Raw genomic sequence first — 13,740 nt, 5'->3', positions numbered from 1 at the left:
AGACGATGCTCAAGATAACCTATATTGGGGACTGAGGAGGCTTGAGGGAACCCAGGGCCCTGTTTAGCTGCTATTAATGGGTTGGCCACAAGGCTTGGATGAGAAATGAATGGGTGCCTGGAAAGTCTTGGTGTAGGGCTCTTTGTTTAGGCAATTATTAATGAGTTCATTCAACAAACATTTTCTGAGCCAGACACTGTGCTAGCCGCAGGGTCTTCCGGTTTCCCCAGCATCTTCTCTGGAAGGATAGGGACGGGGCGTGGGGTTGCTTTGTGTTCAGCCCTGTTGTACCTGCCTGGGCCTTCCGGTCTACTGGGCATCTCGAGTTTGGTGTCCCCAGCAACACTGAGGGATGAGGGGAGAGGCTGTAGCCTATAGCCAGTCCACTGTGTCCAGCCTCAGTGTCTCCCCCGGCACCTGGGAGACACACAGCTGTGGAATAGAGGAGACTTAAATCCTCATTGGAAGGAAAAAGCCTTGACTCTGGGGAAACTTAATTTTGAAAAGAAGTTTTGTAGACCCTGGCAGATCCTTCTAGGTTTACAGGCAGTGAAATTCCTAAGAATCAAGATGGTATTCCAGAAAGAAGTTTGAGTTTGCAATTGCCAACAGTGGCATTGCCTGGTCACAAGGCTTTGTCAGGGTGGGGCTGACAGGTGGTTTCTTCTAGGGCTTCCTGTTGACTGGAGGTAGCGGATGGGAAAGCTGAGTTTAGGTCACATGACTCTTTCCCTAGAGTGGAAAAGGAACCCCCTCATTTCCCATTTTGACAACTTTCTTATGTTGCCTTGTTTTTATCTGACTCTGAACATATAGTCAATCAACAGGTGTTTACTGAGCACCTGTGAAGCATGTCACATCATCATGTCAGGTGCCTCTATTGCTGTGTCCAGGCTTACCCACAAACTGCCTCTGCCTTTGGGAAGGAGATGAACCTCATGAGTCAGGCCCCCTCTAGAGGCACAGCTGCGCTTCCTTTTCTCTGTCGGATTGTCCTCTCCCTCTTTCAAAGACATCTTCTTTCAGGAAGCCTTCCTTGATTGAACCTGCCTTCTGTAACCATTCAGCAAATCTTGCTGCATGCCTGCTGTCCTTCAGCCCCTTAGCCAGGAGGGCCCGACAAGTCAAGATCAAAGATTCAGAGGAAAGGAAGTCGTGGTCCCTGTCCTGGAGGAACTTGTGATAACTGGTGTGGTGATGAGAACAAAGTTAGCCTTTGTACCTGGAGGTGTTTAGTATGTTCCTGCAGGTCTGTTAATGTGGCATTTTGCTCTTATTTCCTATTCTTCAGTAAACTTACGGAGCTTATAAGTCAGCAGAGGGGAAGTGTCCATTAGAAAGCATTTACTGTGTTATTATGGTATGTCCGTTATTCACCCAGATATATTATTCGTTTATTCTTCAACTACATAGCCAGTCCCAGAAATCAGAACCCTTGTGCACTCTTGGTGGGATTGTGAAAGGGTACAACCTCTGGAAAACAGTATGCTAGTTTTTCAGAAATTAAAAATGGAACGGCAGTATGATCTACCAGTTCTGGTTCTAGGTGTATATCTGAACAAATTAAAGGCAGGATCTCAAAGAGATATTTAAGCATCCATATCCTTTATTCATAATAGCCAAGGGGTGGGAGCAACCCAGACTGTTCATCAGCAGATGAGGAGATGAGAAAAATGTGGCATGTACCCAGTGGAATATTCCCAACCTTAAAAAGGAAGGAGGCTCTGACAGGCTACGCTGTGGAAGGAACTTGAGGACATTGTACTGAGATAAGCCAGTCACAAAAGGACCAATACAGCGTGATTCTACTTATATGATGAGGTATCCGGAGGGATCAAACCCCTAGAGACAGAAAGTGGAATGGGGTGGCCAGGGGCTGGGGGAAGGGGATGTGGGGTCTGTTGTCCAATGCGTATAGACTGTTGTCTAACGGACAATCGGTTTTGCAAGTTGGAAAAGTTCTGGAGATCTGTTGTACAACAGTGGTCAAGGGGATATACTTAACACTACAGAACTATACAGTTAAAAATGGTTAAGATGTAAACTCCATGGCATGTGGTATTTTTTAAACCACAATTAAATACTTTAAGAATATATATATATTCAGTCTTTTAGAGCAGGCATATTGTCAGTACCGAGAATTTGTCTAGATCCCCAGGATGCAAGCCATATTTAGGGGCAGGCGGGCTGAGAACCTAGAGCAAGAGGCTGGGGTCGTAGTAACTCAGGCCCCCTGGGCAGGGCCTGGCTCAGCACGCTGGCACAGAGTGCCTGGGAGCACGGCTTAGCAGGCACATGCTGTGACAGGTGTCAGCGCTCTGCCTTCCACGTGGCAGAGGGGTCAGCAAACAGGTGTCCCGCTGAAGTTGTATCTTAGGCTGTGGCATCAAACTTGCTGCTCCTTGCACTTAAAAATCCCTCTTCCTGTTTTTTCTGTCTGTTGTCTCCCCACTCATCCCTCGAAACCTGATGCTGCCACCACCTCCCCTGGTGAAGCCGTTCTGTGTCTGATCAGCTGCTTTGTTTCTGGGCTTTGCGTCCATGTCCGTTTTCACAGGTGCTAGCGACTGTTAGTTCACCTTTCTGCCTTCCATGGGAGGAAGGTGCCCAGCTTGGATAGGCATCTGCTGACAACTGTTGAACTGTTGTAGGAATGAATGAATGAATGAATGAGTGGCAAAATGGAAGATAGAGATAAATATTTATTTCAGTTTTACAATATCATGGGTATTCGTTAGCTCTTGTTACCTGTGGACCAACAAGGGAAGAATTCTCGTCCCTTTCTTAGTAGAAGTGCGAGTAGGATGGAGTCCGAGCTGGGCAGATGGGAGGCTGTGGGGTGGGACCCCACGCCGGGCCAGGTGCACTTTGATGGATTCTGTGCATGGTCTGAAGGAGACTATTTAGGCTGCTCATTTATCAGCCTTCTGAGGACTGTTCTGGGTGTTAATGAGATGGGATTGGAACCTGTCCTGGGTGGACTTTCTCTCCTTGATTCTGGGATGCCTTGAGTTGTAACATGTGTTCTTGACATCATCACAGGGTTGGAAGAGAAAATAGAAGCTCTGCCACGTTAAATTTCTTTCTTTCTTTCTTTCTTTTTTTTTAAAGATTTTATTTATTTAAGGGCGCCTGAGTGGCTCAGTGGGTTAAGCGTCTGCCTTCGGCTCAGGTCATGATCTGGGTGTTCGGGGATGGAGCCCCACATCGGGCTCCCTGCTCAGCGGGAAGCCTGCTTCTCCCTCTGCCACCACCTGCTCGTGCTCTCCCTCTCGCTGTCTCTGACAAAGATTTTATTTATTTATTTGAAAAGAAAGAGAGCATGAAGGGGGAATGGGCAGAGGGAGAAGCAGACTCCCTGGTGAGCAGGGAGCCGGATGCCAGACTCAATCCTGGGACTCCAGGATCACTTAACCAACCGAGCCACCCTGGAACCCAAGCCGCATTAAATTTCATTATAGTTAAGACACACTGTGTTTCAGAAATAGGAAAATGGGCAAATATGGCTGTCCCAGAAGGGAACGGATAAGGCAATCCCAAACAGTGTTGTTAAACTGGGTTGCTGGGTGGTTGACGCGGATCCGACCTTCTCGGGGGAGTCAGGAGTGCGCTTGCGTGGCAAGGCTGGTCTTGCCAGCTTGTTAGAGGTCTTTTTTTAGTCCCAGCACTGGTGGAGAAATCCATACAGCAGAGACCTCTCTCCAGAGATTGCTGCTGCTCTGCAGGGCTGGTGGGATTTAAAGGAAAGAAGAGGCTTCTGGAATCAGGCAGATCTAGATTCCACTTACAGGCTGGGAAAACTCTAGCAAGATGCTCATCCCATATTAGCCTGTTTCCTTCCTTGTAAAACAGAACAATAATAATACCTGTCTCCTGGGGTTGTTGCAAAGATTAAAGTTCTTGCTGGTGTGGTGTCTGATACATGTAGGAAGCACCAATCGATACATTTGAGCTGTGTTATCTTTTCAGTTACTGTGTCATCTGTTGCACTGTAAGATGGGGATCCCAGTGACGGTTTTCCTTCTCAGGACTCAGGGCTGGGGAAGAGTCTAGGGGACCCACACACAACCTGCGTGGTGTCTAGTGAGCACTTAGCAATGGGGTTCCCTACTGGGAGAGGGGTGGTGGACACCTTTCCACGCAGAGTCCTTCCCGTCCTGGTTCCTCTTCCCCTGGGCAGGGCAAGGCTGGGACCCTGAGGTGCTGTTCCTAGAAAGCAACTTCCAGGCCTTGACCGTAGGCAGGGGACAACAGCATGATGGCCACCTGCAGGAACCATGTCCATGGTGCTGGCCTTGCTGAGAAGCTTCCGGGTCGGGACGCTGGGCTGTGGGCATGTGGCAAGTTGCAGGTTGTCGTGGTCATGGCACTTTGTCCATCACACATCGGCTCTGTGCTGACACTTCTCACTTCCTTGTCTGGGGACCATACCCAGGAGTGTTGGTCCCCTGGCACTACCAGCCTGTCCCTGGATGGCAGAGAACAAGCTCTTGGACAGAAAGTCCTCGTGTTGCTTACGGTAGGATGCCCTTGACCGTTAACAGACTTGTGGTTTCAGGGCTGCACATGGGGGCACGCGACAGCCGACTGCCACCCCCATTTTCCAGAAGACACAAGCTGGGAGAAGTAAAATTTATTGTCCAAAGTCACACAGCAGTTGGGTAGGAGAGCCAGGGTTGGAATATAAGTCTTTCTGCTCCGGGGGCTGTCCTCTCTTCCCTGCTTGCAAAGCCTCTCCCCCTGCCAAGCGCTGGGCTGCTGGCTGCACCCTTCTCTGCAGCGAACAGGGGAGCAGCCACCCAGATGGCTGTGCACCCTGCGTGCTCACTGAGAGTAAACACCAAATTGTTTGAAAGGACCTCAGTCACGCTATTAAAACAGTTGGTGGCACAACAAATCCCAGGCACCCACGCATTCCACATTTGCTGTTCTTCCCAGGGCACCCTGAAGGAGAAGTGTCATTTGGTGGAGGCACGGGCTGAGCTCTGCCTGCTTTTGCTGGTGCGAGGCGTGGGTGGTGGCCAGGGAATGAGCCTTGCTGGCCTCCCAGCATGTGGCTTCCAAGGTTTCTTCATTGTTCTCTCCATGGCTCCCTGGGACTGGCTGGCTGGTGTTCACTTACTTTAAGGTGCATGGAATTTTCAGGATGCAGCTTTTTAAAATGTGGAGGATCCTGATTCACTTGTAGTGTGTAGATTTCTCTGGTACGCAGTACTTCTTCCTCTCTCTCCTCCCCTGTGGGCTTATTTCATTAAGGTCTCATTCTCTGGACACGGGCTTAAAGCAGAGACCACAGCTATTTCGCTAGCCGTCGTTATCTCCTTGACATTTAGCATAACAAATATATTTTCAATAAACGAATTGGTGGTTGGATGGATGGATGGATGGATGGACGCATTTCCCCAACAGATGAGTCTCCTTACAGAAGCTCTGACCAATGGGAAAGAGCGCGCGGTCCGCACTTAGTAAATGTTTGTGAGGCAGGTCCTATGACATTGTGTTCACACCCAGAGGAGACTGCCTGTGAGCGTTCATTCTGTCTTTTTTCTATCCCTGTCCTATCTGCCTCATTGGACCATGAGCTCAGCCTACCTTGACTTTCCCTACCCTACTGTCCTGTTCAGTGCCCTCAGGGCATAGGAGGTAAGTTACATGGTCACGGTCATCATAAATTTACAATCTAACAAGACCTTTCAGATCGTGGGCCCTTCTCTGTCCTCTTCTTTGGACAGGAGAGACCCAAACCAGCTTTGGTTGTTGTTTTAAGCAGCACGTGAGGCAGCGGATGGGGCCCAGGCTGGGGTCTGGAGGCGTCAGCATTGTTAGGCAGAGCACCTCGAACTTTCTTGGCATGGACTTCCACAGAGTCTTATCTGCTTCCTTATTTGTTGTTGTGTAAGATTTTATTTATTTATGTGTGAGAGAGAATTAGTTGGGCTGAAGGGCAGAGAGGGATGGAGAAGCAGACACCCACTGAGCAAGGAGCCCGAGGTAGGACTCAGTCCCTGAACCCTGGGATCATGACCTGAACTGAATGCAGACGCTTAACCAACTGAGCCACCAAGGCGCCTTCATCTGCTTTCTTCTGTATACTACTTGAACGAGTAGTCCTCGGCAGAGTCAGTTGGAGCGGCCCAGCCCAAACACCTGCTGGCAGCAGCGGGAAGATGGATGAGCGACAGTCCAGAGTTACGAGGCCTGAGAGGCCACAGGGGCCTGACTTGGGGCCCCTTGGGGCAGCTAAGGAGGCAGGACTTGTTGCTTGCTAGTGTATATGGAAACTGAGAGACTTAACAATTAGTACGGAATCCCCATGACCAGCTCATGGTGGCCCCAGCATTCACCTTTCAGCAAGTGGGGCAGGAGAGGAGGTTTGACTTACCTAGTTGAAACGATCAGGAAATAATAATGGGGTATATTCAGTGTTAATTTATACAGTTTCAGGTAGCATAGTGAGCAAAGCCCTGAGCTTGGAAGTTAAGCTCTTCCAAGTTTGAATCCTACATATGCCACCACCAGGTACCTGTGTGACCATATGCTACCTAAGTGCTGTGAGCCTCAGTTTTCTTATCTGTAAAATCGAGACCATCACAGTTCCTTGTGGGATTAGGGAGAGGATTGAATGGGGTGGCTAACGTGCCTGGGATGGGTCTGGCTCCAAGACAGTGCCCAGTAGGGGTCACTGTTGCTACCGTTAAGTGCCCTGAGAGTCCAGCATGGCAAGATTGCTGGAGGAAGCCTTTTGGAAGAGAGGGAATTTCAAGCGGGACTGGACGAATTGGGCTTCTGATAGATGAGAGGAGGATTGGCAGAAATCCTATGTATTCAGGCTGTTTTCCTAGATTTTCCAAGTACAGTTTCCATAGACCAGGAAGGAATCTCATCAGTAAACAGACCAAGTGTTTACTGTGATGTTATGGGGGAAAAAAAAAGACATTGTCCAAGCTGTAGCCAGCTGTGGATGACTCAGGAGTTCATAACATCCTCTATAAAAGGATACACATCCCAATATCCGCACAGTCACTGCTGTTGAATAAAATTCACCACCTATTTGGGGATTGGCAATAAAGAGGGGTTTATGTACCAAGTGAATTATGTCACTTATTCCTGCATGGCATGCAGAAGTTGCTGTCCCCACTGACATCCTGTAAGTCACAGGATAGAATTTCCATAGAGGCAGGAAACACGGGCGGTGGTAGGTGTGACGCTCCATGGTAATGAATTCTGGTTCACTCGAGCAGGTCGCGCTTTCAGTCTCCCATCGCTGGTGGCAACTGGAAATGAGAGGTTGTAAAGAAGAGCACGGGGGTTGATAGCAGCGTTCATGTATTTGTCGAACACCTGTCTGTAGGTGCTGTGTGTTTCCTGCTCGGATCTTTGAGCCCACCCTGGAAGGCGTTGCAGGCAAGTGTCTGTTCCCACGGAGGGCTTCTTATATGTCTGCCTCAGCCCCCACCCCCCTCGGCTGTGCTGGGCCAGTGAGACATGGGAGTTGGTGCAGAAATGCCCCGGCTTCCCTAATCCAGCATGGCAGTCCTGCGGTGTGTTCCCTACATCTCTCCGAAGGTCCCTCATGGAACTGAGCTCCAGGTGCCTAAGAGGGAACCTGCATAACCTTGGACAAGTTCCTTAACCTCTGAGTTTCACCTTCTTGTAGGATGACTGAGAGCATTAAAGAGACCATGATATCAGGGCTCCCACTGCTCGTTCCCATTCATTCATCCGATGCTGGGAACCAAGCATTTTACTCAGTGCCTTTTGCTGGTTCTCGTCATGATTGTATGACATAGGACTTCAGTTATCCCAACATTAAGAGGAAACTGTAGCATGAGGAGATACAAATAACTCGTCAAAGAGCATATTCTGTGTTCTAACCCAGATGCATTTGTTTTAAGGACTGCCTTGTATTAGTAAGCGAGGCTGTTAGAGTATAGTGTCTAGCAAAGAAGATGCTGTTATAATTTTTATTAGCAAGTTCCCAATATATAGTAGGCTCACTCTGTTTGTTGAATTATAAAATAATGAATAAATGAATGTTTGCTGCTTGAGATCATGAACTCTCTTTTGCTCTTGGCTCTGAATTCGGGCAGTGAGAGCAGTCTCTGGCACATGGTGGGCACACAGACACACACAAAAATCACTGAATGAAGGATTGAATAAATGAAAGAATATAAAGTGGCATTTTTTAAATTACTGGTAGTTCCCCAGTTCTAAGGAAATCGTGTTAATTGAAAGGCATTATTTGTTTCATCCTTACAAAACCAATCCCGGGAAAGAAATAGCCTTAAAATTCCAACAGTATTTATCTCTAGGTGTTAGGATAATAACAGGTTTTAGTTTTATGCCTTAGTATTTTTCATGATGGACCCAGATTACCTGGGTAAGAAAGAATAACTAGAAAGAGAGAATCTCTGTTGGGGGGAAAAAACAGGCTCAGAGCATAAGTGGATCCCCAAACAGCCTGGGTGAGATCCTGCCATACATGTAGACGCTAAGCGGGTGTGAGTGGTTTCCGAGTCGGGGCAGCAGGACGTGACTTTGGTATCACACCTCACACAGCTCCTTCACACGCCTTCTCTCTGGAGGTTCACACCAGTCCAGTGATGTTGGCTAGGCTAGGGTTAGAGGCCTTGTTTTACAAACAAGGGACCCGAGAGCCATGGAGGCTCACTGACCAGGGGCAGGGCCAGACTGGACCTTGGCCACACTGGGCTTGAAGCCTGGTGACCACTTGACTCTTTCCCCAAAGCCTCTCCTGAAGACCCACTGAAGAAGTGGGACAAGGAGGGAGGTGGGTTGGTGGACCAGGAGCTCATGAGGTAGCTGCTTTGAGCATCTACTAGACACTTTCTGTGGAAGAGAAGCCTGGCTTGGACTTTTTCAGTCAGACAACCTGGGTTGGAGTCCCAGTTCCGCCACACACTGTCTTGGACACATTATTTCATATCTCCAAGCCTCAGTTTTCTCATCTGCAAAGCCGACCCAGTGTTGCCTACCTTACAGGATCAGTGTGAGGGTCAGGTTGGCACCAAGGAGGTCTTCTGTAAGGACGTATTCTTTGCAGTTATCGGTGCTATCCACATGCATGGCTTTGTTTTTTTCCAAACTGTATTGATCCTCATTGGTATCCATAAATTAGTAATTCCATGTGTATTAGTCAGATTTTACAAAACTAAAAAAAAAAAAATCAGAATTGCAGTATCTTGTGCGACAACAGACGTTTTTCTTCATGCTCATGCGTCTGTGGGTCTGTGGCTTGGGTGATCTAGGTTGGGTTCAGCCTGCTCAGGGTAGACTCCTGGTTGGGTCCAGATCTGCTCCCTGTGTCAGCCGTCTGCAGTCCGGACTGAGAGGTAGCAGCTGGCAGGTACCAGGGAAACCTATTCCTTTCAGGGCACATCACAGGAGTGACAGACTTGGGACCCTACCTGTCATTTCCATCTATAGTCCACAGCTTAAATAAGTCCATGGTCGAGTCCAGAATCTGGTGGGGAAGAGGAACACAGTGCTCTCGTGGGCAGGACTATAAAGGCACATGGCGAAGGGCACCGACGTGTAATTCAAAGTCAGGGGGAATGAAGTAGGAGCAGTGGCCCCATCTGTACCTTGTGTCAGCTTCCACACTTGGGTGAGCAAGGGAAGCAGAGGGACAGTGCATGGAGGAATGGCCTGGGCGGAGCCCTGGTTATTTGTGCAAATAGCAGGGCCCAAGTCGTGTACTCAGTAAGATGGGATCAGAAGGTGAGCATTACAGGAAGGTCACTGTCTGTGACTCTGGGGGAAGGCGTACATTTATTCTTATTCAGGCACCACTGTTTTGACGACTACAGCTTTGTGGGAGGTTTTGAAATCAGGAACTAGGACTCCTCCAACACTGCCCTTCTTTTTAAAGATCATCTCAGCTTTCCGGAGTCCATCCATGAATTTTAGGATGAGATTGTCAATTCTCCTTCTAATTTGAATGTGTAATTCAAAGGTTCAAGAAAATTTACTCAATTAGTATGGCCTTTTAGTTTGAAGGAAGCGGTTTGATCATTTATTCAACAACTATCTGTTAATATCGTGATGGGCACTATGTAGTTGGTGCTGGGGATACACCAGTGAGGAAGTCCTAACACAGTCTTGTGCTCACCTTGCTTACAATCGAATCATATCAATGATCATTAGATCAGTGAATCAACATTCACATTTATGAATGCATAGTTATGAGTGAAAACTAAAATACATGCCATGATCCAATCTGGAGGAGCAAGAAGAGTTTCCCTGAAGAAGTAAGACTTGAGAAAGTACAGGAGTTAGCCAGGCAAAGATGGTATGTGAGGAAGCCTTACAGGCAGAGGCAACAGTATAGGCACAGGACCTAGGAGAGAAGGACCGTGGCAAGTTCCTGAATCTGAAAGAAGGCCATATGCCTGTAGCAGTGAGCCTGAGTGGACAAGATGAGGCCAGAGAGATGGACAAGGGTCAGACCATGTTCTATGACTTGGGTTTTATCCTAAAGCACTGAGAAGCCTTTGAAGATGTTCAGCTGAGGGTGGAGAGGTGGGGTGGGGGGTAGTTGGTGACACAATCAGACTGGTTTTAAATTTTTCATTCTGCATATCAGCCAGTTATAAGGCAGAGAGCTTATTTTGGTCTGGATTCTAAAAACAGTTGTTTCAAAAAACACTTTGACATTTATGGGACTATTAGAAATCTGAACATTGAATCTTTGATGATTTCAGGGAATTATACAATCATTTCAGGTGTGGGAATGGTATTGCTATTATATTTTTTGTAAAAGACCTGGTCTTATAGATACGTGCTGTTCCATTTATGACCGAAATGGTAGGATTATTTGCTTTGTAACAATAATGTTGGGAGAGGAAAGATTGATTTGAAGTCAGCAGTGATCGGGGCTGGGCAGTGGGTTTGTGGCGTTCAGGATACTCTTCTCTATTTTTGTGTCTACAGAATTCTCCACAATAAAAGATAAAAAGGGAAAGTGATTCTGACTTCAGTGTGGGGGACCAGATTTCAGAGGGAGAAATGGTGGTGAGAAGAGACCAGGGAGGAAGCCCAGGTGGGAAAGGTAGAGGCATGGTCCAGGGCTGTGTCGGGGGGATGGAGAGAAAGAGAGGTGTTGAGAGGTCTTCAGGGAGTAGATGAGACAGGACTTGGGATGGACTGGTTGTAGGAAAGGAAGATGGTGGGTCAAGAGTGTCCCCTGGGTTCTGGCCCCAGAAGGAGGTGCCACTGCGAGCTAGTGTTCCCTGGAGAAGGATCCAGTGGATCCCTTGGCTCATCTTGTTTTCACTCCTCACCTCTGTTTCCCCTCCATTCTGCAAATATTGAAGCCATTCCCTTATATAACACCTTTTATCCCAGACTTCCTGTACTCTGTGCACTCAGCAATTAAGCTTCGGTATGCATGAATTAATTAAAATCCTCTCTCATGTTCAGAGGGGCTGTCCTGAAATATGTGTATTCATACAGCTCTCCCTCCTTCCTGGGCTGGTCCCCTTGGCCAACAGGGGGTGGGGGAGAGCCTCTGTTTTCCCATAGGCACAGAGCTGCATGGGTCTGTCTGTTGCACCTGTGAGCACACTTTGATTTCATGTTTAGAGAAGTTAATGACTTGTAAATTGCTCTTGACTGTAGAGCTAGAAATAGAACGCACGAAGGATCCCTGAGCACTTGCATAGATAGGAGGATAGAGACACCAGACCCAAGGTGGATCGCTAAAGCGGTAGTTTGCTGGCTGTTTTCCTTCCCATTCCTGGACAGCCACTCGGTGGTGTCAGAACATTCCTCACAAGGATGCCAACCTCCAGATGAAACCCCATGTTGCTTTGAGATCATGTCTTCTGCCCATTCCCACCGGATGACGCTTGTCACCTTTTCTCCTGCCCCCATCCAGGTAATTCTCTGATGTGACGGCTGAGACATGAGATCTTCAGCCTCCAGGCTCTCCAGTTTTTCGTCAAGAGATTCACTATGGAATCGGTGAGTGGCCATAGTCCATCCTGTCTAGAGAGCCCAGCCTGGGAAATGCAGAGGGATTATTTGGGGGACGGGGGAGGGGTTGAAATTCAAAATTTGATCAAACTGCAGACTAGAATCTGACAAAGACATTGTGGGTGTGAATATTAGTGGCAAACCAACATGTGGCATTTGTAGGGTTGTAGACTTCTCAAAGTGCTTCCTGTTGTCACATCACCTGTGTCCTTTGGGCAGAAGGCAAGGTGGCAGGGGGGTGGTTTCAGAATGAAGTCAGGAATAGCAACGAAGATGACACCATCCACAGTAGGTGCTGTTTTAGCTGAGCGACTCTTAGAAACAGGATCTCATTCAGTCCAAGTAACAATCCCATGGAGGAATTACTACATTCATTGTACAGGTAAAGATCATACCCAGCTGCATTTGAAGTCTGTTTTACCTGATTCCAGATCTCCTGCCTTTTCCCTCTATGCCATGTTCCTTCTTGGTGGAGGTATAATTTGCCCCGTTTTGCAGCTGGGAATACTGAGGCCTGGGATAATGGCATGTGATAGAGTCCATGCAGTCTGACCTCAATGGGTGGGGGTTTGTGTTAGAGGATGTTGAAAATTAGACTGGACCAGAAGATGACAGAAAAGTCAGTGAGTCTGAGAATCTTAAACTTGTCAGCGTAACTTGACCTAGGGTCAGTCTGCTGTGACTGGGGTTTCCCAGAAATCAGCTTCGTGTAGTGGAAAGAGCATGGGTGCTGGAGGGAGTGATAGAATTCTGGCCTTGCCACCAGCTTGCTGTGTGACCTCAGGCAAGTCACTGACCTTCTCTGTTTCTTCCATTTTCCTATCTCTGAAAGGGAAATCCCAATATTTATGTTTTATATTTTTGTGTGCAGCCTAGAAAAAAATAGAAAATAAATTGTCTTGTGTAAAGTAGGCACATATAGAGCATTGTAATTATTTCAAGTTTTAGGATAGAAATTGTTTTTAAGTATCATTAGACCAGCGAAAGTGTACTGAATGAATGGGAGAGGCTGGAGGTAGGGAGGCCAACCCGAGAGGCTTTGATGTGATCCAACATGAACTAACAAGGAACTGTTACTGCCTTTGGGATAAATGAGACTTTGTATGATTATTTTCCTAGTTTGTCTGTTAGAGGAATACCCTAAGTCATGTTTTATTTTGTTTTGTTTTTTAAGTCATAAGTCCAACACAAAAGTCATAGTTTTGTGGGTGTCTTTTTTTTTTGGGTGACATTAATTATAATTGTAAAACCCAGTGCATTATTTAGAATTACATTTTGCTCTGGATGATGTAAAATTTAAATGAACATTGGCTTAAAGAAAATAGAGGTATATTTCTCTCTTAACCTGAATGTTCAGACACAAGTCATACAGGCCTGCCACAGCAGTCTCTGGGAGACCCAGGCACTCGCTCTTGTTTCTCTGCCATGTAGGCCTCCAATCCCAAGTCACCTCATGGTCCAGTGTAGCTGCTGCTGCTCCAGCCATCACATCTACCAGCAGAAAGAAGGCAGGAAAAGAAGAAAGGCAGGCTACCTCCCTTTAAGGATACTTCTGGGTATTGCACCTGCTGTTTCTACTTCTGTAGGCCAGAATTTAGCCTATGCACAGCTACAAGAAGGCTGAAAAATGTGGTCTTTATTCTATGAGACCATGTGCTTACCAAAATTCAGAGTTGTTCTTATAGACAAGGAAGAGAGCAGATAATGGAGGACAAACCTTGCTTTGCCAAGCAAGGAGTTCCT

The 13,740-nt window shown here is 47.3% G+C and overlaps 1 protein-coding gene across 4 annotated transcripts in view; it reads left to right on the top strand.

The window, feature by feature from the left end:
- ASAP1 (ArfGAP with SH3 domain, ankyrin repeat and PH domain 1) overlaps positions 1 to 13,740 on the top strand; it is a 350,132-nt gene that overhangs the window by 24,738 nt on the left and 311,654 nt on the right. For all 4 annotated transcript variants that reach the window (XM_045078132.1, XM_045078133.1, XM_045078130.1 and 1 more), the window contains exon 2: positions 11,900 to 11,985. In XM_045078132.1, the coding sequence (XP_044934067.1) occupies positions 11,927 to 11,985 (59 nt within the window). In that variant the 5' untranslated portion in view covers positions 11,900 to 11,926. The remainder of the gene's footprint in view (positions 1 to 11,899; positions 11,986 to 13,740) is intronic.

This window comes from Mustela putorius, unplaced genomic scaffold (assembly GCF_011764305.1).
Source record: "Mustela putorius furo isolate JIRA1106 unplaced genomic scaffold, ASM1176430v1.1 tig00000228_pilon_pilon_pilon, whole genome shotgun sequence".
Lineage (NCBI taxonomy): Eukaryota > Metazoa > Chordata > Mammalia > Carnivora > Mustelidae > Mustela > Mustela putorius.
Note: the sequence above shows the minus strand (reverse complement) of the source record. Positions and strands in the feature narration are given on the sequence as shown.